At 48.7% G+C, this 25804-nt stretch overlaps 1 protein-coding gene across 2 annotated transcripts in view; it reads left to right on the top strand.

The window, feature by feature from the left end:
• ATP6V0D1 (ATPase H+ transporting V0 subunit d1) overlaps nt 1-25540 on the top strand; it is a 30041-nt gene extending 4501 nt beyond the window's left edge. For both annotated transcript variants that reach the window (XM_028739477.2, XM_077931764.1), the window contains exons 2-8: nt 10051-10222; nt 19292-19470; nt 19845-19924; nt 21355-21432; nt 21916-22092; nt 22971-23048; nt 24134-25540. In XM_028739477.2, coding sequence (XP_028595310.1) covers nt 10051-10222; nt 19292-19470; nt 19845-19924; nt 21355-21432; nt 21916-22092; nt 22971-23048; nt 24134-24295 — 926 coding nt within the window. In that variant the 3' untranslated portion in view covers nt 24296-25540. The remainder of the gene's footprint in view (nt 1-10050; nt 10223-19291; nt 19471-19844; nt 19925-21354; nt 21433-21915; nt 22093-22970; nt 23049-24133) is intronic.
• The last annotated feature ends 264 nt before the right edge of the window (nt 25541-25804 follow it).

Consider the following 25804-nt stretch of genomic DNA (forward strand, 5'->3'; position numbering starts at 1 on the left):
CAGATATCTTGGAAAGTGAAGTCAAATGGGCCTTAGAAAGCATTGCTAATAACAAGGCCAGTGGAAGTGATGATATTCCATCTGAATTATTTAAAATTTTAAAAGATGATGCTGTTAAGGTGCTACACACAATATGCCAGCAAATTTGGAAAACTCAGCAGTGGCCAGAAGATTGGAGAAGATCAGTCTACATCCCAATCCCAAAGAAGGGAAGTGCCAAAGAATGCTCCAACTACCGCACAATTGCACTCATTTCACACGCTAGCAAGGTTATGCTTAAAATTCTACAAGGCAGGCTTAAGCAGTATGTGGACCGAGAACTCCCAGAAGTGCAAGCTGGATTTAGAAGAGGCAGAGGAACCAGAGACCAAATTGCAAACATGCGCTGGATTATGGAGAAATCTAGAGAGTTCCAGAAAGACATCTACTTCTGCTTCATTGACTATGCAAAAGCCTTTGACTGTGTCGACCACAGCAAACTATGGCAAGTTCTTAAAGAAATGGGAGTGCCTGATCACCTCATCTGTCTCCTGAGAAATCTCTATGTGGGACAAGAAGCTACAGTTAGAACAGGATATGGAACAACTGATTGGTTCAAAATTGGGAAAGGAGTACGACAAGGCTGTATATTGTCCCCCTGCTTATTTAACTTATATGCAGAATACATCATGCGAAAGGCTGGGCTGGATGAATCCCAAGCCGGAATTAAGATTGCCGGAAGAAATATCAACAACCTCAGATATGCAGATGACACAACCTTGATGGCAGAAAGTGAGGGGGAATTAAAGAACCTTTTAATGAGGGTGAAAGAGGAGAGCGCAAAATATGGTCTGAAGCTCAACATCAAAAAAACGAAGATCATGGCCACTGGTCCCATCACCTCCTGGCAAATAGAAGGGGAAGAAATGGAGGCAGTGAGAGATTTTATTTTCTTGGGCTCCATGATCACTGCAGATGGTGACAGCAGTCGCGAAATTAAAAGACGCATGCTCCTTGGGAGAAAGGCGATGGCAAATCTAGACAACATCTTAAAAAGTAGAGACATCACCTTACCAACAAAGGTCCGTATAGTTAAAGCCATGGTTTTCCCAGTAGTGATGTATGGAAGTGAGAGCTGGACCATAAAGAAGGCTGATCGCCGAAGAATTGATGCTTTTGAATTATGGTGCTGGAGAAGACTCTTGAGAGTCCCATGGACTGCAAGAAGATCAAACGCATCCATTCTTAAGGAAATCAGACCTGAGTGCTCACTAGAAGGACAGATCGTGAAGTTGAGGCTCCAGTACTTTGGCCACCTCATGAGAAGAGAAGACTCCCTGGAGAAGACCCTGATGTTGGGAAAGATGGAGGGCACAAGGAGAAGGGGACGTCAGAGGATGAGATGGTTGGATAGTGTTCTCGAAGCTACAAACATGAGCCTGACCAAACTGCGGGAGGCGGTGGAAGACAGGAGTGCCTGGCGTGCTCTGGTCCATGGGGTCACGAAGAGTCGGACACGACTAAACGACTAAACAACAACAACCTCTGGATGTGAACGGGATCCGTTCTGGAGCCTCGCACGCATCCAGAAGTGAAAGCAACCTGCGTCTGCGCGTGCACGGGTTCCAATTTGCCTCTTCTGCGCATGCGTGTGACGTCATTTTGACCGTCTGCACATGCACGAACAGCGAAACCTGGAAGTAACGTGCTCCGTTACTTCCGGGTCGCTGCAGCGCGCAACCCGAAAATACGTATCCCGAAGCTACTTCAGCCTGAGGTATGACTGTAATTGGCAGGGGAAGGAGCCCTGTTTAGCCCATTGGCATGGCTTGTTGCACAATGACAGGGCTTCCTCTTTCATGGCCCACCCAGCTACGGAAATTCCACCCTTTGTAAGTTAGGGGGTGTTTCCTTTGGTGTTTACTGAAGACACATCTCTTCACACAAGCATTTGAGGAGATGTTTATGTATTTGTTTTAGCCATTTTAATTATTCTTACGTTGATTCTTTGTTTTGTTTTGCAATGCCTTACTTGAAGGGCAGTCTAGAAATGTAATAAATACATGACATTGAATGACTGTTCTGGCAGTCAGGGGAAGGGTAGATTGTGACTAGAGGTTTTAAACCATTCTAGAGGTTTCTTCTCTTCCAGTAGTTCTGCACATCTTTGCTTGTATTCTAATTTCCCTGCTTGCTGGGATCAGCCTCTTGTAATTCCTCACTACCACCATGAGGTGGTGCCCCAGGCCTCTGCCTGGCTTTTCTTTCCTGTCTGACTTTGCAATGTGTTATAGCAGGCATGGCCAAACTTGGCCCTCCAGCTGTTTTGGGACTACAGTTCCCATCATCTCTGACCACTGGTCCTGTTAGCTAGGGATGATGGGAGTTGTAGTCCCAAAACAGCTGGAGGGCCAAGTTTGGCCACGCCTATGTTATGGGGGGGAGGGGGTTTCCCTGCATTTATGGCCCTGTTGGCCGTCATAAGAGCCATTTCTTTGTCAGAAACTTTCCATTTGAATCTGCCTGCCTTTGAGTATATGGTTCCAGTTTGCCAGAACCAAATATATGAAAACTTGTGTGCTGTTAAGCATGTCTGCTGGTTTGCAGAATCTTCATTGTTTTCAGCTGTATGAGAGTGTTTGAGAATTTGCTTATTGTATGCTCTTGCCCTTTCCCATGGCCTGCTATGCTGTTTTGACCTGGATGTTCCTTGGCATTTGTTGGGACAGCCATGCGCCTTCTTCTATCTAGTGCAGCATCATGTTCCCACTTGCTGCGTGACTCCTAGAAGCTTGTAAGCAGCAACTCTCCCCTCCTGTTTGGCCCCAGCACCTGACCTTTGGGGGCTATAATGCCTTTGAACATGGTGGTTCCATGCTGTTTATTTACCGTAGGGTCGTGGGCTCAGGTCTGCCTGGAAAACATTTGACCCCTAATATGTGGGGGCTCTGTAGTTATTCAGTGGGATGGAGATGGACTGTGGGATCAGTCTGAAGGACTGTATGGTCCACAGCTGCTATTTACTACATTTCTGAGCTGTTCTTCCTCCAAAGGACAAAATGCCCCTGCAAACTGCCTGGCCTCCTCCCCTGGGAATTGGATTAAGCTGCAAGACATGAACTAGCCGAAGGCCACCCAGTGAGCCTCGTGATTGATTGGAACCTGGATCTCCTAGATGTAATCCAGCACTAGCCTCTGCACCACACCAACACTGAACAGTGGTTCTGGGGCTGAGCCAAGGCAGAAGTGAAGGAGTCGTCAATCTTTGGGGGCCCATTTTGAATGCTGAGAGTATGCCGTGAGCACTAACAGCCACATCTGGTTGGCTCTCTCCCTTCCCCCTCCCACCTCTACCGGCAAAGAACACACAACTTGGCTTTTCCATGTAATCTGGGTAAAAGTCAGATCCAGTAGAATTAAAATGGATCCTCTTGAATTTGTAGCTTTTCCCCCTTGACCCACCCCATCAAATTAAAGTTTCTCCAGAGGTGGGGAACATATGACAGTGGATTATGCTGCCCTCTTGTGTCCCCCAAAAGGAAATGCATGCCTTTGCTCATTTGCTTGACCCAGAGCACTCCCCAGTAAGTCTATGGATTCCCCAGGATTGTGCTATGCTCTTTGTTTGTATGTGTGTGTGTGTGTTTGTGAGGTAGATTGATCTTTGCTCTGTGCTTCATGTTCGCCATAAGGTTTCCCCTGGTTCCACTTAATTTGCCGTCTCCTGCTTCGTAATTATCCTTACTGCTCCTGGTCTGCTTGGAGTTTCAGTTAAAACACCAGTCACTTGGTTTTGTTACTAACAGCTTCCTCTCTTAACTCAGTGTGCTTATTTTCTGTTTCTTTGTGCTTAAACAGGAAAAAGTGTTCAGTTTTTCAGTGCCTGAATCCTTGTGGATCCTCATGATTTTTAAAGAGAATGACAACAACACCCTCGAGATTGCAGAATACATCTGGATGCAGAGGGTGACCTATGATTTGATTAAGATTTTGAGTGGATACCTTGTAAACATTGAGGATCTATCAGGATCTGTACATCAGTCATGGTTTTGCACCACAGCAGTAATAGAAAGCACCAGATTCATTCAGTCAATGGAGAGAAATGTTTGTGATTTGATAGTGGAAACCTGTGGAAAAATTAAGGTAAAGGTACCCCTGCCCGTACGGGCCAGTCGTGTCCGACTCTAGGGTTGTGCGCCCATCTCACTCAAGAGGCCGGGGGCCAGCGCTGTCCAGAGACACTTCCGGGTCACGTGGCCAGCGTGACAAAGCTGCATCTGGCGAGCCAGCGCAGCACACGGAACGCCGTTTACCTTCCCGCCAGTAAGCTGTCCCTATTTATCTACTTGCACCCGGGGGTGCTTTCGAACTGCTAGGTTGGCAGGCGCTGGGACCGAGCAACGGGAGCGCACCCCGCCGCGGGGATTCGAACCGCCGACCTTTCGATCAGCAAGCCCTAGGCGCTGAGGCTTTTACCCACAGCGCCAACCGCGTCCCATGGAAAAATTATGCAGTTTCAAAAGATCATCTTTTCCAAAGTGTGTACATGCCTGTGTGCAGGCACCTTCTATCTGCCCTCTAACACTCTCCCTCAATTCTCTCTCCTCACTCACTCATGCACCACACAACTCTTCCTCCATTATCTCCCTTGATTTCTGTGGCATCTCACTTTCTCCCCCCCCCCCCCGACCCTCTGTTTTCCTGCCATGAATCTCCCTTTCCCTTTTGCTCTTACCATCCTGTTCCTTCTGCTTTTTGTTCACGTGCTGTGCTGTTCTGAGCCTTGGAAAGCACATAGAGCTGAAGGAGGAAGTGGGAAGGAGAATGAGTCTTCCAACTTCCTCCTTCAGCTCTAAGTGCTTTTCAAGGCTCAGAACAGCATGTGAACCAAAAAAGCAGATACTATCACTTCAAGGTATCTGCTGTAGCACCCTTAGTGGCTGGCTTGTTTGACAGCTAGGTATAGGGCAGGACACATTTAAAGGGCCACTTCCGAAAGCGACGGTGTGGCTTTTTGAACATTAGTGTTTGGTTTATGTTTTCTGTGTTTGGGAATGTGTCTAATGCACTTAAATACATGCATTTATTTTATGGAACCTCAGTTTTCTTATTTCACAGTCAGATAGAAATGGATGCTCAACTGCCCAGCTCTTGTGCACTTCCAGTGATTTCTTGTTAAAAAGTGCATGCAGACAGGTACAGAAATACCTGCCTCCATGGCCCAGAAGGAGATTGAGGAATGATTGAAGGGAGGGGCCAGAAAACACAACATAAAATAATTTAGTCATACTTTGACCACTGAAATGGATGGGAAAATTGAGCTATTCCTATGAAAAGCATGACACTAAAAGCAGAGTATGTAGATGATCAGCTGTCAGTTGTGCACACCAACAAATCAGGTCTAACCAACAACCCCATGTTGGTTTCTCATTTGTGCCCATGTTTCTCATTTGTTTGGTCAAACTGCAGCTGCTGCCCATATTTGGAGACTTTGCTGTGTCCCTTAAAGGCGCCTCTTCTAGAGAGCAAGCTTGAAGTTTGCATCCTTGTCTGCCCTCAGGCTTGGCCCATCATTGCTGGGCCTTTCTGTCCTTGGAACAGCCCGAAATCCATTAACCTTTGAAAAAAGTCAGATTAGCATTGCAGATGAAAAGAAGCCATGAAGACAGGCAGCCAAAGGGGGAGGATCTTCTTAAAGAGGGATGGCCAGCCACTCTGTGCTCCTTGGGGGAAGGGTTGTCATGCTTGCTGACAGTCTGATTCTGTAATAAAACCAGTGAGGTATAGCGATGTGGGCTTTGTCATTACGGAACGTGGAATTCCCAGGGCATTTGGCATGCAGATGTCACCTTTGCACATGACTACCATCTCATGCAACTATAAAGCAATTTAACTTCTTTATAAGTAGAAATGTGGGCAAACTTTTCACCACATCTTTGTAAAATTTGGTAGACCATTGGAAGCCAGATAAAAATTGCTTTTGGGCTGGATCTGGCCTGGGTGCTCTCTCTCCCTGCCCCCTCCCCAGTAGTGTCCTGCAGGAGGACCTGCTGGACTGCTGTGGTCTGAAAGGGGGCCTGTCCTTCAGCTGCATCAAGTCCCTGATGTGCCCTGTTCAGAATTGGAGCCACTGAGGGCACTGAGGTTGTCTCCCCATCTGCCCAAGCTCTCAGTAGCCAAAGCAAAGTGCTTGGGGGATTTGTGCCTTTGAGGAAGCTGTGATGTGTTTGGGTCTTCCTTAGCAGCTGCAGAGGGAGAGGCTTGTGCTCAAAATAGAGTGAGAGCCCTTTCGGCCATAGCCACTAGGTTGGTCAATGGGCAGGATGCTGGATGCTGATCTGGAGATGAGGAAAGGTTGGAAGAATGTGGCATATTTAGCCTGGAGCTTAGAGGGGAGCATGATATAGCCATCCTCAAATACCTGAAGGGCTTCCAGGCAGAGGAGGGCAAAGGAGTTTCCTTTGCTGCCCAAAGGAGCAGGATTTGATTGAGTGTGCTGAGAGCACAAGCAAAAGAGTCCATTTCAGGTGAACATTAGGAGAAATGGATTGGCAGTAGGAGCTGTCCGACCATGGAGCCTATAGAGAGTCTGGGCTCTCCTTTGCTTAGAGGTCTTCAGACAGAGAGGCTGGGTGGCCACTCTGTTATCTGCTGCAGGTAGGGAGGGTGTACTAGCCTCAGTTTCTAGGCCCCTTTATTCTCAAAGATCAAATACGCTAGTTTGGATTTTTTTAAAAAAATGAAAAACAGGAACTTGAGGAACCTTGAGATTTTACCACAGAAAGGGTGGTTTCCAAGCCTGCAACTTTATTGCTTGAAAAGATGCTGCTGCATCAGTGAGATTTTTCTGCCTTCCTGCAGCCTTGCAAGTGAGCTTTGAAATAACTTGGGCGGAGTGGAATAACCCTTTGGCATCTTACTAGATCTGTTGTCTGTATTGCTAGATCAGACCTGGGAAAAGAGGGTGCCTTGACCCGTGCCTTAGGTGCTCTGACCTTTTGTATTTAAGTAACTTATCACAGGTATAAGATGGAGGCTGCTGTCCAGCTGCTAGTGTGAGAGGTAGTAGTCTCTCCAAACCAGCCTTTGATTTGGCTGGTCTTGCATGTGACTGGCCCCCATTTTGCGCCTCACTCAGAGAGAGGCACTGCTCCTTTTGACCTTGGATGCAATCTCTCTCCTTCCCCCTTTACTTGGTTCTTGCTGTAAAGTTGAGCTGTGATTATGCAACTTGCTGTTTCCCTGGAGGCATCGAGAGCCTTGAAGTTCTTTAGATTCCAAGAAACTCGGAGCAATTTGGGCGGGTGTTTTCCATCTGGTTCCATTCAGTCTCTTCTTCTCCCCACCCCCCACCCCTTCTGTGCCCCTTTACTGCCCGAGGGAAGGTCTGTTAAGTGAACTCTCAGAAAAAGGAAAGGAAGAAGAATCCTTTGTGCTGGGGCCACAAGTGGCTCTTTAAAGAGCATGTTTAAACTTGTGGCTTTCATGGCTGGTGAGGCTCACAGCCTGTAGGGATGCATAAAGGAATTATGTGGAGCCCAAAAGGTACAGACTTGGGTAGAGCATGACCAGATCATTCTGCATGCTGGAGTCTTTGTCAGAACAGCTGGGATGGGGGTTAGTCAGTGTAAGAGAGCTGCAAGCATAGCATGAAGCTGGAAGGGCAGGTCTTGGGAAGCAAGGCTGAAATAACTGGATGTATTTAGCCTGCACTGGGTGCTGTCTCATGCCAGGTTAGAAGACTGGTCCATCTCACTTTGTTGTTGTGTACACTTACTGGCAGCAAAGGCTTTCCACGGTTTCAGATGGAAGCCTTACCTAGCCCATTCTGGAGATGCTGCCAGGGATTGAACCTGAGACCTTTGGGGACCATGGAGCTAGAGCCCTTACCTAAAGAAGCCTGATTATCAGAGCCTGAACCATGAAGCCTTTCCTTGGCAGATAAGAGATGCCTTTCCAGGGCAGGTAGTTGTAAGCCAGTGGGCCACATCTGTGACTGGTAGTGGCCCTGCTCTTCGCCTATGCCTTGGTGGGGGAAAGCTTCACCTGTTTTCCTCAGAACTTGTCTTGAGTGAAAGAGAAAATATGTCTGTGCATGTGGATTTGACACAGGGTTGAACTATTTCTTGCCAGCTTCCTTTTCCCGCTACAGCAGCATGTCAACCTGGGCCTCATGTCTCTCCATTCCTGACTGGTCCACTAAGTCCCTCTGCACCTTTACTGAAATTGCTGATCTTCCAACAAAAACATGTAACTTGTCACTAAGATCAGACTCCATATCTGAAGACTGGAAAATGGCTAATATGACAACAATTTTTGGAGAGATCCACGTGGCATTCTGGAAATTACTAGGCCTGTTAGCTTAATGTTTCTTCCGGAAGACTGGTGGAAAGTGTTATTAAAGATAAAATAACCAAGCATGTAGAAGAATAAGCCTTTGCTGAAGCAGAACCAGCATGGCTTCTGCAAGGGTGAGCCCTGCCTCATTAACACATTTGAATTATTTTGGGAGTGCCAGTAAGCATATAGATTAAGATGACCCAGTTAAAGTAGTATGCATAGACTTTCAAAGTCTCATGAATCAAGTCTCATGAGAAAGCTTAGCGGTCACGAAGTGAGAAGTGAGGTTCTTTTGCGAATCAGAAACCAGCTAAGAAGCAGGAAGCAGAGAGCAGGAATAAATGAACAGTTCTTCCAGTGGAGGAATGAACTGATTGTGACTGACCAGGAACAAGAGCTTGGGATCATAGTGGATAGCCCAGTGTGAGGCAGCTGTGAAAATGGCAAATTCCATGCCAAGGATCATTAGGAAAGGAATAAAAATTAAATCTGCTTTTATATCACTATTATACAAATTTATAGTGTGGCTGCACTTTGAATACTGTGCACTGTTCTGTTCTGGTCACCTCACCTCAAAAAGAAGTTGTGGAATTGGAAAAGATTCAGAAAAGGGCAACCAGAATGATCATGGGGATGGAGCAACTTTCATATGAGGAAAGGTCACAGCCGTTAGGACTTTTTAGTTTAGAGAAAATACAAGTAAAAAGTGACATGCTAGAAGTTTATAAAATGATGCATGGCATGGAGAAAGTGGATAGAAAAAGGTTTTTCTCCCTCTCTATGACACTAGAATTTATATATCACTTAATCACTAGCGTTTCTAAGCAGTGGAGTAAAAGAGAGAATGAAACAATAAAAATCCATAATAAAAGTGATCCGTATACCTTAAAATGACTGCTTGGTTGACCTCTATTTGAAAAGTTGTTTGGCAAAGGTATTTCTGGTGTTTTGTACTGATGACTCGCCATATGAGCAGGTCATCTCTCATCTGGTCCACTTATAGTCTCATAGTCACTGTCTTCTGGGAAATGGACAAATTGATTACTTTCTGCCTCCTCAGGTACTTAAAATAATAATTTCTTTCACGATGTACTAACTAGCTGAAGTTGAATGTGCTGGTTGCTTTGACTGGCTTCTTTGAAAAGCTTGCATCAGGGTGCTTGAGTATTTGCACAGTTCTTTCCCAGGCACTCGGGTGCAGTGGAATAGCACTGGGAGGCCAGTCAGGCTTCCTGGTGGCAGAATGGAATGAATGGGTCAGCTGGCCCAGTGAAGAAGGGATCAGAGAAGCCTGTTTCTTCTCTTTTGCCTCTCCTAGGCCCAAAATGCTGCTTGGCAAGTTTACAGCCTCAACTGCCACTCCCAGCCCCAGCCCCAGCCCGCTGTTCCTTACAAAGACTTCCAAGCTTGTGGCTGTTATCACATGCCTTTGGCAAAGCCACAGCACTGGCCACGGCATAAAATACAAGGCTTGCTGTATGGTAACAATGGGGCATGAGGTATCCTTCATTTTATTTCTATTGCAAAATATGGCCTTGTACCTTTTCACGTTCCTGGGTCTGTGCTTGGCAGGCTCAGCAGATTAGACAAGTAGAACCACCTCATTCTACCCAGCAGGTGTTGCTGCGGCACCTTTCTAGAAAAACCTCTTCCATCACCATTGGCCTTGCTTGGTCTGTTCTCTGTAGTGCTTCAGTCAGTCATGACACTTGCCTTCATTTCTCCCCCCAGATTTGAAGCTTCATCTCCAGAGCACAGACTATGGGAATTTCCTTGCAAACGAAGCCTCTCCCCTCACTGTGTCTGTCATTGATGACAAGCTGAAGGAGAAGATGGTGGTGGAGTTCCGCCACATGAGAAATCACGCCTATGAACCTTTGGCCAGCTTCCTGGACTTCATCACGTAAGAGCCAGCAGTGGGCACGTGCAATGGGGCAAAGTGTTGGTTCCCTTGAGAAGCTGTAGTGTCTGTCCCTACATCTGTGACTTCTGTGGTCTCTCCTGCCAAGCAATCTGACCTGACCAGCTTGGCTTAAAAAATGTTTTATGAGCAGTGATCCCGGACAGTGTAGTCCATGCTCTGGGAACTGAGGCTAGATTATTGCTGTGTACTCTAACTGGTGTTGCCTTTGAAGATGGCTCAACAGGTCCAGAACACAGCAACCAGATTAATGATTGGAGTTCTGTTTGCAATTCACATCACCCCTCATTTAAAACAGCTGCATTGGTTGCTAGTTTATTCCTGGTCCAATTCAGAGTGCCCATGAGAGTATTTAAAGCCCTAAGCAACTAAGGCCCCTAATACCTGAAGGGCTGTCTTTTCCCCTCGTAGCCAATGAAGTTAATCCGAGGTGCAGTTATGGCTAATTGAAACTCTTGGTTGCTATGATTGGCAGAGGATGCCTTCTGATAGTTCTCCTGATAGTTCTGGTGCCCTTGGAAGTTCAAGGAGTGGTGACCTCAATGGGGACCTTCTCTGTTTCAGTCCTTAAGCTGTGCAATCCCCCCCCCCAGGTGTGTGGCACCTTCATTGCTTACCTTTCCTCATATGCTGAAGAAACACCTCCTTACCCTGGCCTTTGACACCTGACCTGTTTCTTAGCATCCACCATATTATTCTGATAGTGAATTATTTTAACTGATTTTAATACCATATTTTTGTATTGTTGTAACTGCCCCCGGACTTCATGGTGAAGGTCAGGTTAATAATAATAATAATAATAATAATAATAATGCAGCAACCCTTTAGCTTCACTTTAGATTTTGGTTTCCACATTAAAGTAGGGAAGCTACTTCAAGGTGGGAGAGGGACTTTCACAGCTGGTTTTCCTTCTGAGGGACTGACTGGATCATTGCTTTCTACTTGCTGTTCTGTGAGCCTGGTTAGCATATGTGATTAATATCTCACACCTTGTTGGGTTTCTTAATGAGCCATGATCCAAAAGATATGTTTTGACCAATGACAGGTGCCTGTGGAGGGAGGGAAAGGGGCCTATAGTGCATCCTCCATAGATGGAGGAGAAAGAAGCTCTTTCATCACCTAGGTGGCTTTGCGGAGGCAGCTTAGCTGCTGAAATATTGAAAAGGGTATTGAAGCATACCAAGAGCCACATGTAGCAGAATCAAAAGAGCCAGCTGGCAAGTGGCCCTGGTGGCTTTGTTTTCTAAGGAGTCCAGTCTGGCTGCGCAAACGCCCAGAAAGAGCTTGCTGAATTGGCCAAAGGCTCTTCAGGGTAGGCAGAGAGAAAGAAGAAGATGACTGGGTGAAATATACAACTTAGGCAGGGAAAGGGATAGAGAATTTGAGGGAACTTGCCTTTCTTCTGCTCCTCCTTGGATCTTGATTTTGGGAAATTCTTGTTCTGAGGTATTTGCGAACTGTGGTCTGTGGCCTACCAGTGAGGTTCACTTGCCGTTGGAGGTTTATGGAATTAAAAGTAGAATACAGCAAAGTACAACATAAGAAGCAATAAAAATACAACTAAAAACCAGGCAGGCGGAAGAATCATTGCATAGTTTGCCAAGACCCACAGCAATTTTCAAGTGGTCCTTGGTGGGTAAACATTTGGGAGCCACTGCTTTAAAAAGTTTTACAGGTGGATAGTTCAAGGCTGGAAATGTGAGAAGATCCAGTGTCTGCTCTTAAGACTAGACCAAAAAAAACCAACCCCTAAACCTGAGCCTGGTCTCAGCATCTCTGAAGAAAACTGGAGCTCATCTTTGCGGAAGCTTGGAAACATTGCCTGTTCTGTCTAGAAGTCTGGTCCTGATGCTCTCGCTCCTGCCTTGGGCGTGGCAAAGAAGCGGAGATCCTTTCCTGGGCCTCTTGGTGTGAGTGATTGTGCACTCTGGCTTCAGAACACGGTCTGCTTGTTGGCTTCCGCTGCAGGATTTGGCTGAGTGCTCTGACTCTTGAGTGCTTCTGGTACAGTCTTGATCCATCCAGTTTTTTAATTACCAGCAGGGATTATAAGAGCTTGCTCCTAGGAGATGGTGCCTTGTTTGGAATCCTTTTTTATGGTGGCTTTGCCTTGAAAGACCTAGTAAAACAAATGTCACTCAGATAAAAGTTTTTTTATGGCTTCCTGAGGAGATGGAGAACATGCAAGCCTCCCATGCTGAAGTAGTCCCCCCCCCCCCCGCCCCGTCTCTGTTGATCTTGACTAGAGAGAGGCCAGTGTGCCTCTGCCAAAGACCTTGGTCTGTCCTCTGGGTGGGGCTCTTTGGCCCAGCAGGGCATGTCATTTCAGGCGGTCAAACTTAATTTCTTCAGTGAAAAACATGCTTTGCAGCTTGAGGAATTCCAATCTGCTGATTGGACAACATTTAGCCTGGTAAGTCTACTTTTGATGAAGAAGCACATTAACTGCTTTTGGAAAACCAAAGTATTTTAATTTTACCTTCAGGTAATGCTAAATAATAACAAATATTAATGATAATATTAATATGTAATATAACTGCAAGTACTTGGCAATCATTTTTTGATGATTTCTGTGCAATTGTATACACATTCTGCTTCCCAAACAAAACTAAATTATATTAATTTAGCCAAAATATATTTTGAACTCCCAAGTCATGTTACAACTTTTTAGCACCACTCATTTTTAGAATTTGAAAGTTGAAAAAGTCAACACACCCTATAAAATGGTTCAAGTTTACAGCATTCAGCAGCAGAGTATCTCCTGCACTGCTGTACCAGGTGACATCTAAGCCAGCGGTATGGCATCTCTTGCCTGCAACAAAGGCTGCTGTGGGATACTGTCACCTCCTCCTCCCCTTTGGCAGTGGCAGGGCAGTTTTCTGCAGGCAGCAGTACTAGGTATAGGAGTGGAGGCTTTTTAAAGCATTGTAGCAGCAGCATCCCTTTTGGGCACACGGTGCTCTGCCTGCCCCTCTTTGCTGCAGCAGACATTTCCAACCATGAAGACTTCACTGCTTAGAAATAAAAAGCAAGGGGAAAAGATTCTCATGGAGCCTAATAGATGGAGGGAAGATTCTGCCCTTCTGCTCCTCCGTCTCTCTTAAATAGGGGATCAGGGACTGCGTTTGGACTGCACCACTTCAGCTTGCAAGGGGGGTTCATTTTACTGAATTTCCATGCAAGGAATTCATTTTGCATAGGGAAGGACTCCTATCTATGAACAAGAGCGCTGAAGCTAGATCAAGCCAAAGGGTGGCTATCTAGTTCAGCCTCCTGCTCTCACAGTGGCCAGCCAGAAGTCCCAAGGGAAAGCCTGCAAGTAGGATGCAAGTGCATCAGCAACACTTTCTCGCCTTGCGATAGAGCATAGCCACTTTGGCTAGTAACCATTCACAGAGGATGAGGGTCACCCAATTTTAAAGCTGTCCATGTTGGTGGCAAACACACCATATCTTGTGGGAAAAGATGCACGTCCTTCGGCTGGGTTGGCAATCAAAAGGCTCCTGCCTCCAAGAGTAACCTGCAAGCTGCTCCATGTTTTGCTCATGGTGCAAAGCTAGTCAGAGCCTCTCTATGGGGCTTTCTGTGTTGGCTGTGGCTGAGCCTTGCCATGCTCTCTTACCAGTGGAAGCACTGCTGGCTCCTGCCACCTGGGCAGCTGGCCATGTTGCACAACACTGTGCAAAAGGGAACACCTCCCTGCAACTATTGGTTCTTCTCCTCAATGCAAACTGGCTGCCGGCCACCTCCCAGCACTCCCAAGCTCCTGGCAGTTTTGCTGAAAGGGTTGTTTGAGGCATGTTGCAAGGAAGGAGAAGGAATTAAGTGTACCTGCAGGATAGAAACCACTTCCTGAATCTGGCCAGGGTGTTTTGACTTGTGGGCTGGGACGATTTCCCAGCTTCCCTCTTATCATCCCTTGTTCTCAGTGATCCAAGGGGAAGGAGCAGCTGCCTCAGTTTGATTTCCTTGCTGCCTTTGATCGTTCTGCTTTGGTCAGCTGACTCCACGCCATCGTTCAGCAGCAGGCCTGCTTCGTTTGTGCTGGAGGCATTTGTAAGGCGATGGGCTATGTGGCTGCAGTGGCCCTGCTTTGAGAAACACTTTGATGTTCCTGTTTGGGCGTGCTCTGCTCTGTGTGCTGTAGGCAGGCCTCGCTGAGCTTTATTAGTGCCAGACCCAAGGGCCACTTAAATCTACTTGAAGAGCTTCAGGCTTGTGTCCTAATGAATTGCGGCCTCTTTGTCTGATTTGCGTTTGCCAGAAGGATCAAAATGGCTGGGGCATGTTCCACAGGGGAGGATGTACTGGGACAACCGATCTCAGTGATCACGGGTAGGAGGAGGAGTTACGCTAAGACCAGACCATGTCATTACAGAGGAGGCAGGTTTAGTCGTTGTCTGAGGACTATCCCTGCCTCCGGGTCTGGTCCTGACCGGATGGATACTAGAATCAGCAAGGGATACCCACATGACCTGAAGGTGCTGCTGTGCAATGCCAGGTCAATGATTCATAAGACCACTGCCATCCATGACTTGATCATGGATGGAGGACTTGACCTGGCATGTGTGACAGAGACTTGGTTGGATGAAGCAGATGGGCCTGTCCTTGCCGCTGCTTGTCCACCAGGTTTCTCTTACGCACAGCAACCCAGGTCATGTGGGCGGGGAGGGGGGGTTGCAGTGATTTTTAGGAAGTCATTAGTTTGCACCAGGCGTCCTATTGGGAAGACCCAGTTTTCCGAGTGCATGTTCTGGAAGTTGGGCAATAGGGGCAGTACAGGATTCCTATTGGTGTACCGACCTCCCCGCTGCACCAAGGATTCCCTGCCCGAGCTGCTTCAGGTCGTGGCGGATGTCCTCCTGGAGACACCTAGCTTGGTTGTCCTAGGGGATTTTAACATCCATGCCGACACGACCTTACAAGGGGCTGCTCGGGACTTCGTGGAAAGCATGGCCTCCATGGGGCTGTCCCTGAATAAGTCTGGCCCAACCCATAGCCGCGGACATGCCTTGGACCTGGTGTTTACCTCTATGGATGTTGGTGATCTGACACTAAGTAAAAGCGAAACGAAAGAAGTGCCATGGTCAGATCACTTCCTGGTGCAACTGGACTTCTCTGCGACCCATCCCCTCTGCAGGGAGGTGGGACCAATTCGGATGGTCCGCCCCCGCCACTTAATGGATCCAAATGGTTTCCAGAGAGTGGTAGGGGATGCTTTATCCCATGTTGATGGCCTTTCAGCCGATTCCCTGGTGGCCCGCTGGAATGTGGAGTTAACCAGGGCTATTGACTGTTTGGCTCCAAAGCGCCCTCTCCGATTGCATGGAGCCCGGAGAGCCCCGTGGTTCTCCACGGATCTGAGGGCAATGAAACAATCGTTGAGACGGCTAGAGCGCCGGTGGCGGATAACCCATTCTGAATCTGACCGGACACAGGTTAGAGCTCAACGTCGAGCCTACCAAGTGGCGATAGCGACGGCGAAGAAGACCTTCTTCGCCGCCTCTATTGCATCTGCAGAAAACAGCAGCAGGAGACTTTTTCAGGTGGTTCACAATTTAGCGGAACCACCTGCGACATCTGGGCCCAGTATGGGCCACATGATCTCCTGCAATGATTTTGCAAAGTTTTTTGCAGATAAAATCGCTCAGATTTGGGAAGAAGTAGACTCCACCGTGGGAGCAGAGCCAGGGCGGGAGAGTGCTAGAGTCCTGTCTAGTCAAGTTGTCTGGGATCAATTCCAACCTGTTACCTCCGAGGATGTGGACAGGCTGCTTGGACAAGTGAAGCCAACCACCTGCCTCCTGGATCCTTGCCCATCCTGGCTTATAAAAGCTAGCCGGGAAGGACTGGGCGATGGGCTTCGTGGGGTGGTGAATGCTTCCCTCCGTGAGGGAGCCTTCCCAGACCCGCTGAAAGAGGCGGTTATTAAACCGCTTCTTAAAAAACCATCTTTAGATGCGGCCACGATGGCCAATTATCGCCCAGTCTCAAATCTTCCATTCTTGGGCAAGGTGATTGAGCGAGTGGTTGCTGAACAACTCCAGGCACGCCTGGAAGAAGCGGACCATTTGGATCCCTTCCAGTCGGGATTCAGGCCTCATCATGGGACTGAAACTGCCTTGGTCGCACTGGTTGATGATCTCCGGCGGGCTAGGGACAAAGGTGAGAGCTGTTTCCTAGTTCTGCTGGATCTCTCAGCGGCGTTTGATACCATCGACCATAACATCCTTCTGAACCGTCTTGAGGGGCTGGGAGCTGGGGGCACTGTCATACAGTGGTTCCGCTCCTTCCTCCTGGGCCGTGTTCAGAAAGTGGTGGTGGGGGATGAGTGTTCAGACCCCTGGGCTCTCACTTGTGGGGTGCCTCAGGGCTCTGTCCTCTCCCCCATGCTTTTCAACATTTACATGCAGCCACTGGGAGAGATCATCAGGAGGTTTGGGCTGGGTGTTCATCAGTATGCGGATGATACCCAGCTCTACCTCTCTTTTAAATCAGAACCAGTGAAGGCGGTGAAGGTCCTGTGTGAGTGCCTGGAGGCGGTTGGAGGATGGATGGCGGCTAACAGATTGAGGTTGAATCCCGACAAGACAGAAGTACTGTTTTTGGGGGACAGGAGGCGGGCAGGTGTGGAGGATTCCCTGGTCCTGAATGGGGTAACTGTGCCCCTGAAGGACCAGGTACGCAGCCTGGGAGTCATTTTGGACTCACAGCTGTCCATGGAGGCACAGGTCAAATCTGTATCCAGGGCAGCTGTTTACCAGCTCCATCTGGTACGTAGGCTGAGACCCTATCTGCCTGCGGACTGTCTCGCCAGAGTGGTACATGCTCTGGTTATCTCCCGCTTGGACTACTGCAATGCGCTCTACGTGGGGCTACCTTTGAAGGTGACCCGGAAACTACAACTAATCCAGAATGCGGCAGCTAGACTGGTGACTGGGTGCGGCCGCCGAGACCATATAACACCGGTCTTGAAAGACCTACATTGGCTCCCAGTAAGTTTCCGAGCACAATTCAAAGTGTTGGTGCTGACCTTTAAAGCCCTAAACGGCCTTGGTCCAGTATATCTGAAGGAGCGTCTCCACCCCCATCGTTCTGCCCGGACACTGAGGTCCAGCTCCGAGGGCCTTCTGGCGGTTCCCTCACTACGAGAGGTCAAGTTACAGGGAACCAGGCAGAGGGCCTTCTCGGTAGTGGCGCCCGTCCTGTGGAACGCCCTCCCATCAGATGTCAAAGCGATAAACAACTACCTGACATTCAGAAGACATCTGAAGGCAGCCCTGTTCAGGGAAGTTTTTAATATGTGACATTTTAGTGTATTTTTTATCTTTGTTGGAAGCCGCCCAGAGTGGCTGGGGAAACCCAGCCAGATGGGCGGGGTACAAATAATAAATTATTATTATTATTATTATTATTATTATCTCGGGGTTTTAGTACACCACAAACCAAGCATGAGCTGGCAGAGCAACACAGCAGGAAGAAAGTGACAGAGGCTATTTACTACAAAAAAAACTGTAAACAGATAAAAACATCGGCAGGATTATTGTAATAACCTGCAGTTTTACAAGGTACAGTGGTACCTTGAGTTACAAATGCCTCAGGTTACAAAGGCTTCAGGTTATAAACTCCGCTAACCTTGAAGAGTTACCTCAAGTTGAGAACTTTGCCCCAGGATGAGAACAGAAATCGTGTGCTGGCGGCGCAGCAGCAGCAAGAGGCCCCATTAGCGAAAGCACGCCTCTAGTTAAGAACAGTTTCAGGTTAAGAATGGACCTCCAGAACAAGTTAAGTTTGTAACTAGAGGTACCACTGTATATATTTAAAGTAGATGAATAAATGAACAAATTAAGATAATTTAGATATGCATAAAATATTAAAAATAAATTTAAGGAACCACAGAAAGTGGGGGAAGGGAGTCAAGTTCTGAAATGTTAAAATGACTGTAAAATTATTGAAATGTATAAAACTGAAAATCATTGTGTATATATATATATATATATATATATATATATATATATGCTTTCGTAGATTTTCACGGGTACAGGAATGCAGGTTTTGGTGTCCTCGGGTGTCTTCCCGTGTAAAAGTTGGGGTGTCTAGGCGACGTTTCGACGAGGTCTCACTCGTCATCTTCAGGCTGGTGCTTTTGGCTTCTTGTTACTGGAACTCCAGTAACAAGAAGCCAAAAGCACCAGCCTGAAGATGACGAGTGAGACCTCGTCGAAACGTCGCCTAGACACCCCAACTTTTACACGGGAAGACACCCGAGGACACCAAAACCTGCATATATATATATATATCAACAAAGCCTAGGAGTCCTAGAACCACTCTCCTCCATTCTCCTTCAGCCAGACCCCCCCCCCCACCAACCTGGACCACATTCCCTCTTGGGTGCTGCCTTTTTAGAAGGAGAGCAACAAACCCGTGAAGGGTGACAAAGATGGAGAGGAACTTGTAGGAAGTCCTATGAGGAAGAAAGGCTGGCAGATTCGTGTATGTTTAGTCCAGAGAAGACGTGGCACAACAGCCACCTTCAAATATTTTAGAGAGATGCCATATGGATGATGGAGTAGGTTTGACGTCTGTTGCTGCAGCAGCTGGGGCCAAACGGAACAGTGGCATGAAAGAGAATTTTGGCTAAACAGCTGTTTTGGCAGGGGGGGGGAGGCAGCCTGGGACAGAAGGGCACGGGCTCCATTTCCTTAGAGACTTTTTGGCAGAGCCTGGATGGCCACCAGTGAAGGGTTCTGATGAAGTGGCCTCTGAGGTTCCTTTCCAACTCTGATAATAGGATTTGCAATATCTGATTTCATTATTGGACCAATAGTGTATGTGAAATCGCTTGTAAACTGCTCTTGAATTTGCAGATGAAAAGGAATTAAACAGGTGCAGGCAGCCCCCTTTTGCAATACCCGTGTCTTCAGTCTGCCGTTTTGCTCCCCACCCCACCTCTAGCCATGAAGCCTCAGTGAAGTCTACTTCAGTGAAGGCAAAGAGTTCATATTCCCCACTTGGCTGGTCATAGCAGTTGTCTTTTTTACTTCCTTTCAGGTACAGCTACATGATTGACAACGTAATCCTCCTGATCACTGGGACACTGCATCAACGCTCCATTGCTGAGCTGGTGCCCAAATGCCACCCCCTGGGGAGTTTTGAGCAGATGGAGGCGGTGAACATTGCCCAAACCCCCGCCGAACTGTACAACGCCATTTTGGTCGACACACCCCTAGGTGAGGAAGAGTTTGCGGTTTCAGGGGCTTTGCTCTTCCGCAGGGGAATGTATTTAAAGGGAGACCCAAAATTATTGGGGGTTCTTGACATGAAGGGTTCCTGTAGTGGTGTTTTAACACACAATATGAGCCATTGCCTACAGTTTGGTAACTGCAGGAAATCCTTCTGGGCTCTTTGACTGACTGACTTGAAAGCTCAATGTGAAAATCACTGACTCCTTACCTTTGAGGGCCAGTGGAAGAGGAGGAGGATCTCCTCCTGATTTGCCTTGACCACACAGAACTTGAAACTCTGCTGGCCAGGGAGTCTGGGTGGGAGGTGGCTCTCCTTCCCTGGCCCTTCAGCTGGGCTCACCCTTCTCCCTTCCTTACAGCTGCCTTTTTCCAAGACTGCATATCTGAGCAGGACCTTGATGAAATGAACATTGAAATTATCCGGAACACACTTTATAAGGTAAGCACTCAAAGAGAGTGAAGTCAGTTGCTACTTTCCTCAAATAAGAACCTTGTAAATTGATGCTGATTGTCTGAGGCCATTAAATGCATTTCTGGAGTTTTCTTACTTCTGATGCTTTCCATGCATGCAATTGAATATTGCTGTTTGGTTTTAATTCTATTATATCTAAGGCTATTGACAATTATATTCAGGGGATGACGACTTTGGTTTTAATTCTATGTGTTTTTGCCATGAGATTTTCAGATGAAGGGCAAACTATGAGCATGGTAATTAATAAATAAATGCCAGGCCGATTGGCTGTTGCTGCTGAGCCAAGAGCCACTTGCAGCAGCCCTTGCTGACAGAAAGGTCTGTTTGTCCCACCCAAGGCCCCTCCCTCTCAGTGCTTCCTTCTGCCTAGCAGGACTTGGTGGGGGTGGTGGTGGGGGTCTCCAAGCCCCCCAAGTTAATGAGTCACTGAGCTTTGGTGCATGCCAAGCTGTTTCTGAATTAGTGATTATCCTTCCTGTAGGATTTTAGTACAGCACTGTCACTGCCCTGACACAAACACTAAAACGGTTGGCTGGAGCCAGGTGGGGTGGAGGGGAATGGTTGGCACCTAACCTCAGGGCGTGTCCCTGCTGGGCTGTGAGCAGCCTGCCTGCCACAGCTCTTCCGGCTGGCACCAGCTGGTTTGAGGTGGATCAGTCTGCTCCGCTGTCAGAAGGTTTGTTCTTGGTGTGTAAATGTTGCGGGGGGGGGGGCAGTGATGCTGCTGTGGTTGCGTGACTATCGCTCCATCTCACATGCCTGGCAACAGAGGGTGCCTGGATTGCAGCTGCCCTCCTAGATCCCACTGGTCCTAACTAGCTACAGGTAGATCCATGTCTGCAGGGGGAGAGCCAAGGATTACATGAGACACCCAGAGTGTTAAAGGGCAGGTGAGGAAAAGGATGTTTGCAGAGAGCTGCTATCCAAGCAAGCAAAGGGGCTGTGTGGACTGCTGGGCTCCTGCCTGGGACCTTACAGACAGCAGAGAGTCCTGGCTGTCATGCATTGACACAAGGATGGGCAGTGAATCCCCCCAAGATGCTGTCTGAGGTTCGCACAACAACAAAGGGAGCAAGTAAGGGAGGCACTGGGGTAACTTAAGTTAGGCAGCAGCTGCTGAGGCTTCTCCATTTTGTCTTTGCACTGGATGAACTCTTGGGTTGGGCGGAAGATGCTCTGGATTCCGGTCCCTACAGCATTTCTCCTTCAAAAACACTGATGAAACAGCAGGGGTAGGGCAGAGGCCAAGGAGCTGTCCCTCTCCTTGGTTGCACCTTTACCATGTAGTACCTCCTGTGTGCAGAGCAGCCCTTGTTCCTCCTTGTTGACGTGACTGTGTTCTTCTTGGGCTCTGACAGGCTCACTGACTCTTCTTGTGTCGCTTTGGTTCCCCCCAGGCTTACCTTGAGTCCTTCTACAAGTTCTGCAAAATCCTGGGCGGCACAACAGCTGATGCCATGTGCCCCATCTTGGAGGTAGGAGCCAGCTGGCAGCCCCCTTGCCTGGTTTTGTGTGGGGCCAGCCAGCAGAGACACTCCTGCTGCCCCTGGAGTGAGCATTGCCTGTCTCTCCTGCCTTCTGCCACAGCCCAGCCAAGAATTCCCACTTCAGTGCTTTCAAAAGGCTGTGCTGTCCCTTTTGGGAGGGGTCTGCCAAAGTTGCAACTGAAGCCTTTTCTGGAAGCTGCCAGGGCTCTTAATGTGGCCACAGCAGGGATATATTTGAGTTGAACTCTTCCTCCTCTCACCTTCCCTTGCTTCTTTCCTTCAAATAAATGGCTGCCGCCCCCCTTTAGGATACATTAGAAACTTTTAAAGAAGCTGGTCAGATCGCACTCTTACGTTTTCCTTGAATAGAAACTGGCCCCTTGTTTCCCGCTTTGGGGGGGGGGCAGTGCTGGTGCTGGGCTCCTGCCGCCCTTTCTAACACTGTTAACCTGCCCATCTCTTTCCTTGCAGTTTGAAGCTGACCGAAGAGCCTTCATCATCACCATCAACTCCTTTGGCACAGAGCTGTCCAAGGAGGATCGCGCAAAGCTCTTCCCCCACTGTGGAAAGCTCTATCCAGAGGGCCTGGCTCAGCTGGCCAGGGCAGATGACTACGAGCAAGTCAAGGCAGTGGCTGACTACTACCCTGTAAGCTTCCTGCCTCTGAGCTGGGCCCGGAGCAGGGGAGGAGGAGGACAATGTACAGTGTAGTATTTGGGGGTGGGCGGGCATGTTTTGTTTCTGGGGCGATCACATGGTTGTTCAGTCCTCACCTAGCTGTCAGCAGCAGGCTGTGGCTTCAGTGATCAGGCTATTAACCCAGAACGTTTCGGAGCTTTGAAAATGGGGATAAATCTCCCTCCTTGTGTCACTCTCCACATTTTTGTCACACTCCTCCTTCCTTGTATCCCATGAAAGGGTAGACCAGAGCAGCTTATAGCATGACCTTCCCAGGGGCTGCTCTCTGCCAGGGGTGGTGAGTCTGAAAAGTCCACTTTATTTTGTCATTATTACTGCACTTTCCTAGCTTTCAAGCTGCAGCATCGTGTCTCTGGGGAGTTTGCATCTCCTCCCCCCGCCCCCCCAGCAAGCCTAGTGCTTTAACCTTCACTACTGATGGAGGAGCAACACCTCCCCCCATCAAAGCTCCATATTTGTGTCAACTTCTAATGAACTTGACCTTCAAAACTTGCTAATTTTTCAAATGCTTTTCAGTGTAAAACCCCCCCCCCCAAGCCCTGGTGTGTCCCTCCCTCCCTCCCTCTCTATCCCTCCCCCTCTCTTTAGCTGCAGGGCTCTTCTTTCCCTTTTCCTGCAGCCGCTTCATGCATGGCGGTGTTGCTGCCTTGATACTTCTTGTGCTTTTTAAAGTCACACACCCCACCCCAGGATCCACCCTCCTTTCAGCTTTCTTCTCTGGCCCCAGTAGGGAGCAGTGATGGCATTCTGAGCTTGTTTCATTTCATGCTTGTCAAAAGGCTGATCCCTTGCTTGACTCGTCTTGTAACAGCTTTTCTCCCCCACAGGAATATAAGCTGCTGTTTGAAGGAGCTGGTAGCAACCCAGGGGACAAGACTCTCGAGGACCGATTCTTTGAGCATGAGGTGAGCAGGCTTCCCTTGCTTATCAGGTGCCTTGATTGCCCTACAAGCTCGACTAGCCCCGTGAACACGGTGGGCAGGGCGTTTGGAGACTCTCTGCCCTGATGATTCACTTCCCCAGCGTGAGGCCAGCAAAGAGTCTCTTCTCTCTTGAAAGCTTCCCCAACACATCCACTGTTGCATTTATTTCTGCCTTGTATGCATTTGTCCCAAGCCAGCCAGCTACTTTGCAGCTGCTAGCGCTGTCCTTGGCAGCCAAGAGGAAGCTGACAGCAGGGAGCACCTCTCCCCCCACCAACCTGAGTCAGAGTGTGGAAGGAAACAGCCGCTACCAATACCAACCAGGGCTAGGCCACTCTGAGATTGCTGGGCCTGGTCCCTGCCTTATCTGAATGCCACAGGTCTGGTGGGTAAGGCAGTGTTATGCCAAGGAGGCATTTATTCTGTCTTTACTTGCTGAGATCAGACAAGCATGAATGGCTGTGGGGCTGACAAGGAGCACAGAAGCCTGAGCACTCTGTGCAGGAGCCACAGCCCTCTGGCTTTGCTGCTGACTTCCTCTGGTCCTCATCCACTGAGAGCTTTTGAGGTCAAAACCAGCCCTTGAAATTGTGCCTGGGAACCAGCATAGCTGGCAAAGATGATGCATCTCCCAGTCCCAGGATCATAATTTTGCTGCCCTACTTTCACCAACTGCAGTTTCCCAATTGTCCTTTAAAGCAGCCCCAAGCACTGAGGGTTGTACTGGGCAAGGCATGAACCAGCATGCAGCACAGATGACAGTGGCCAAGCACTCATATGTCTAGGAGAGGCTTCTGTTAGCCCATCAGACTAAGCTGGTGTGAATGTGTCCAGGGGTGTTCTGTACTCTGTATTCTTCTCACTAGCTAATTTCCCCTTGCAGAGACACAGAGCAGGTTCCTGGGGCCAGCGTGGATCCTGTCTGTGGGCCCCTTTCTCCACACGCAAGCCAGAGGGGAGAGTGGTGTGACTTTCCTCCTAGCTGGCTGGGTGTTGCTGTGAAATGCTTGCACGGAAAGAGCGACTGGCAGGTCTGTGTTTGCTCACCTGGTATCTTCTTCCAACAGGTGAAGCTGAACAAGCTGGCTTTCCTGAATCAGTTCCACTTCGGTGTCTTCTATGCTTTTGTGAAGCTGAAGGAGCAAGAGTGCCGCAACATCGTCTGGATTGCGGAGTGCATCGCCCAGCGCCACCGGGCAAAGATAGACAATTACATCCCCATCTTCTAAACCCTTCTCTCCTGCCCGGCCAAGTCCACAGGTTCCTCGCCTCCCTTCCCCCAAGTTTCAGACCTGGATGTAGCTTTCTGAGAGACCACCGGGAGGAGCCTTTGTGGTCTTGCTGGGCCATGGGGGGCCCTGCCTCCTTCCTCATTAACGTGTCACTGTATGTGCTTTGTGTAGATCAGACTAGATCATTCAGTATTACTAGAAGTTTACTGTCCTCCACAGGAGGGATTCTGGGTGTTTCTGAGGGTCAGCAGGAACGCTGTGCCCTCATGCAACACTTTGGTCGGCCAGCACAATGTCATGCGAGCAGTGAAGAGATGTGTTTGTGTTGTGTCGACTGTGAGCATCTGCTTGTCTTTGCACAACTTGAGGCTTTGTTGTACTGCATCCTTCAGCCGACTCTACTCTCCTGGCTCTTCTCTCTGAAAGTCTTGGGAAGTCCAGCTCTGCAAAGGGCACAGGGCTGGGGGAGTCCTTGGAGCTCTGCCATTGCAGCAGCTCTTCATGGGAAGCCACAACCACTCAGTGGGTTTAAAGCATGTTTGTGGAACTTCCGCTTCCGAGACAGTCCCCTGGATTTGGCACAGCCTCCTTCCCTGTGGTGCTGGCTTTGGAGCATCCTGCCCACTTACTAGGCAAAGCAGCGAGATCTGTGGCTGCACATGCCTCTCTGCGAGTGGCAGAGCAGTTTGCTTGGCCAGCCAGTTCCCTGGAGGTGTTTTGCAAGCAAGGCTCCTCCTCACCCGCACTTGGAAGAATGACCAGGACTCCTAAAGAGCAGCAACCACTTGGCCTCATCAGGGAGCTTCCCTAGCCCAGGTTCTGTGGTGGGTCTTCCCCTGCCCCTCTTCAGGGTATGGGCCTTTTGCTGTCAGTTGCACTGGTCTTAGGTCCCAGCCCTTTCACTGCAGAAAAGCTGTCCTTCCTTCACCCAGCCTGCCAGCCCCCGGCCCTTCCCATGCAGCCAGCAGGCTCCAGCCTCTTTGCTTGCAAGCACTTTGGGAAGGTGTTCCTGGGCTGTGCCTCTTTTCATGGGGGGCTGTCTCTCAGTTCCTTTGTATGTGCAAAGTAAGTGGCTGCTGGGTGGGGAGGCTTTTCTCTGGCTGGTGTGGATGGAAAGAGGCTGTTTCAATTCTCCTTCCAAATGAGTCACCTTGGCTCCATGGTATATGACCCCTCAAGAGTTTCGCTTGCTGTTCATTACCTTTCTGTTAAACTGTGACAATAAATTATTTCCCCAAATGATTGCAGCGCTCCGCTGGTTTGTCTTGGCCCTCTGAGAAGCAGCCCCTTCCCGGACAGGGTCTGAGATGCTTGGCAATTTCTAGCAGGGAGATGTGGTTGTGCTCCCTGCCCCAGGACTTTTCAGATGGATCAGAAGCCTCGAAACATCCACAGAATTGCTGTGAGGAGAAGAGGTCAGACACATGGAAACATGCTGCAAAATCCCCCACAATGCTCAGGGGTTCTTTGGTGGGTCAGGGACAGGAGCATAGAACCTCTGCCAGT

The sequence above is a fragment of the Podarcis muralis genome, chromosome 7, assembly GCF_964188315.1.
Source record: "Podarcis muralis chromosome 7, rPodMur119.hap1.1, whole genome shotgun sequence".
Taxonomy (NCBI): Eukaryota; Metazoa; Chordata; class Lepidosauria; order Squamata; family Lacertidae; genus Podarcis; species Podarcis muralis.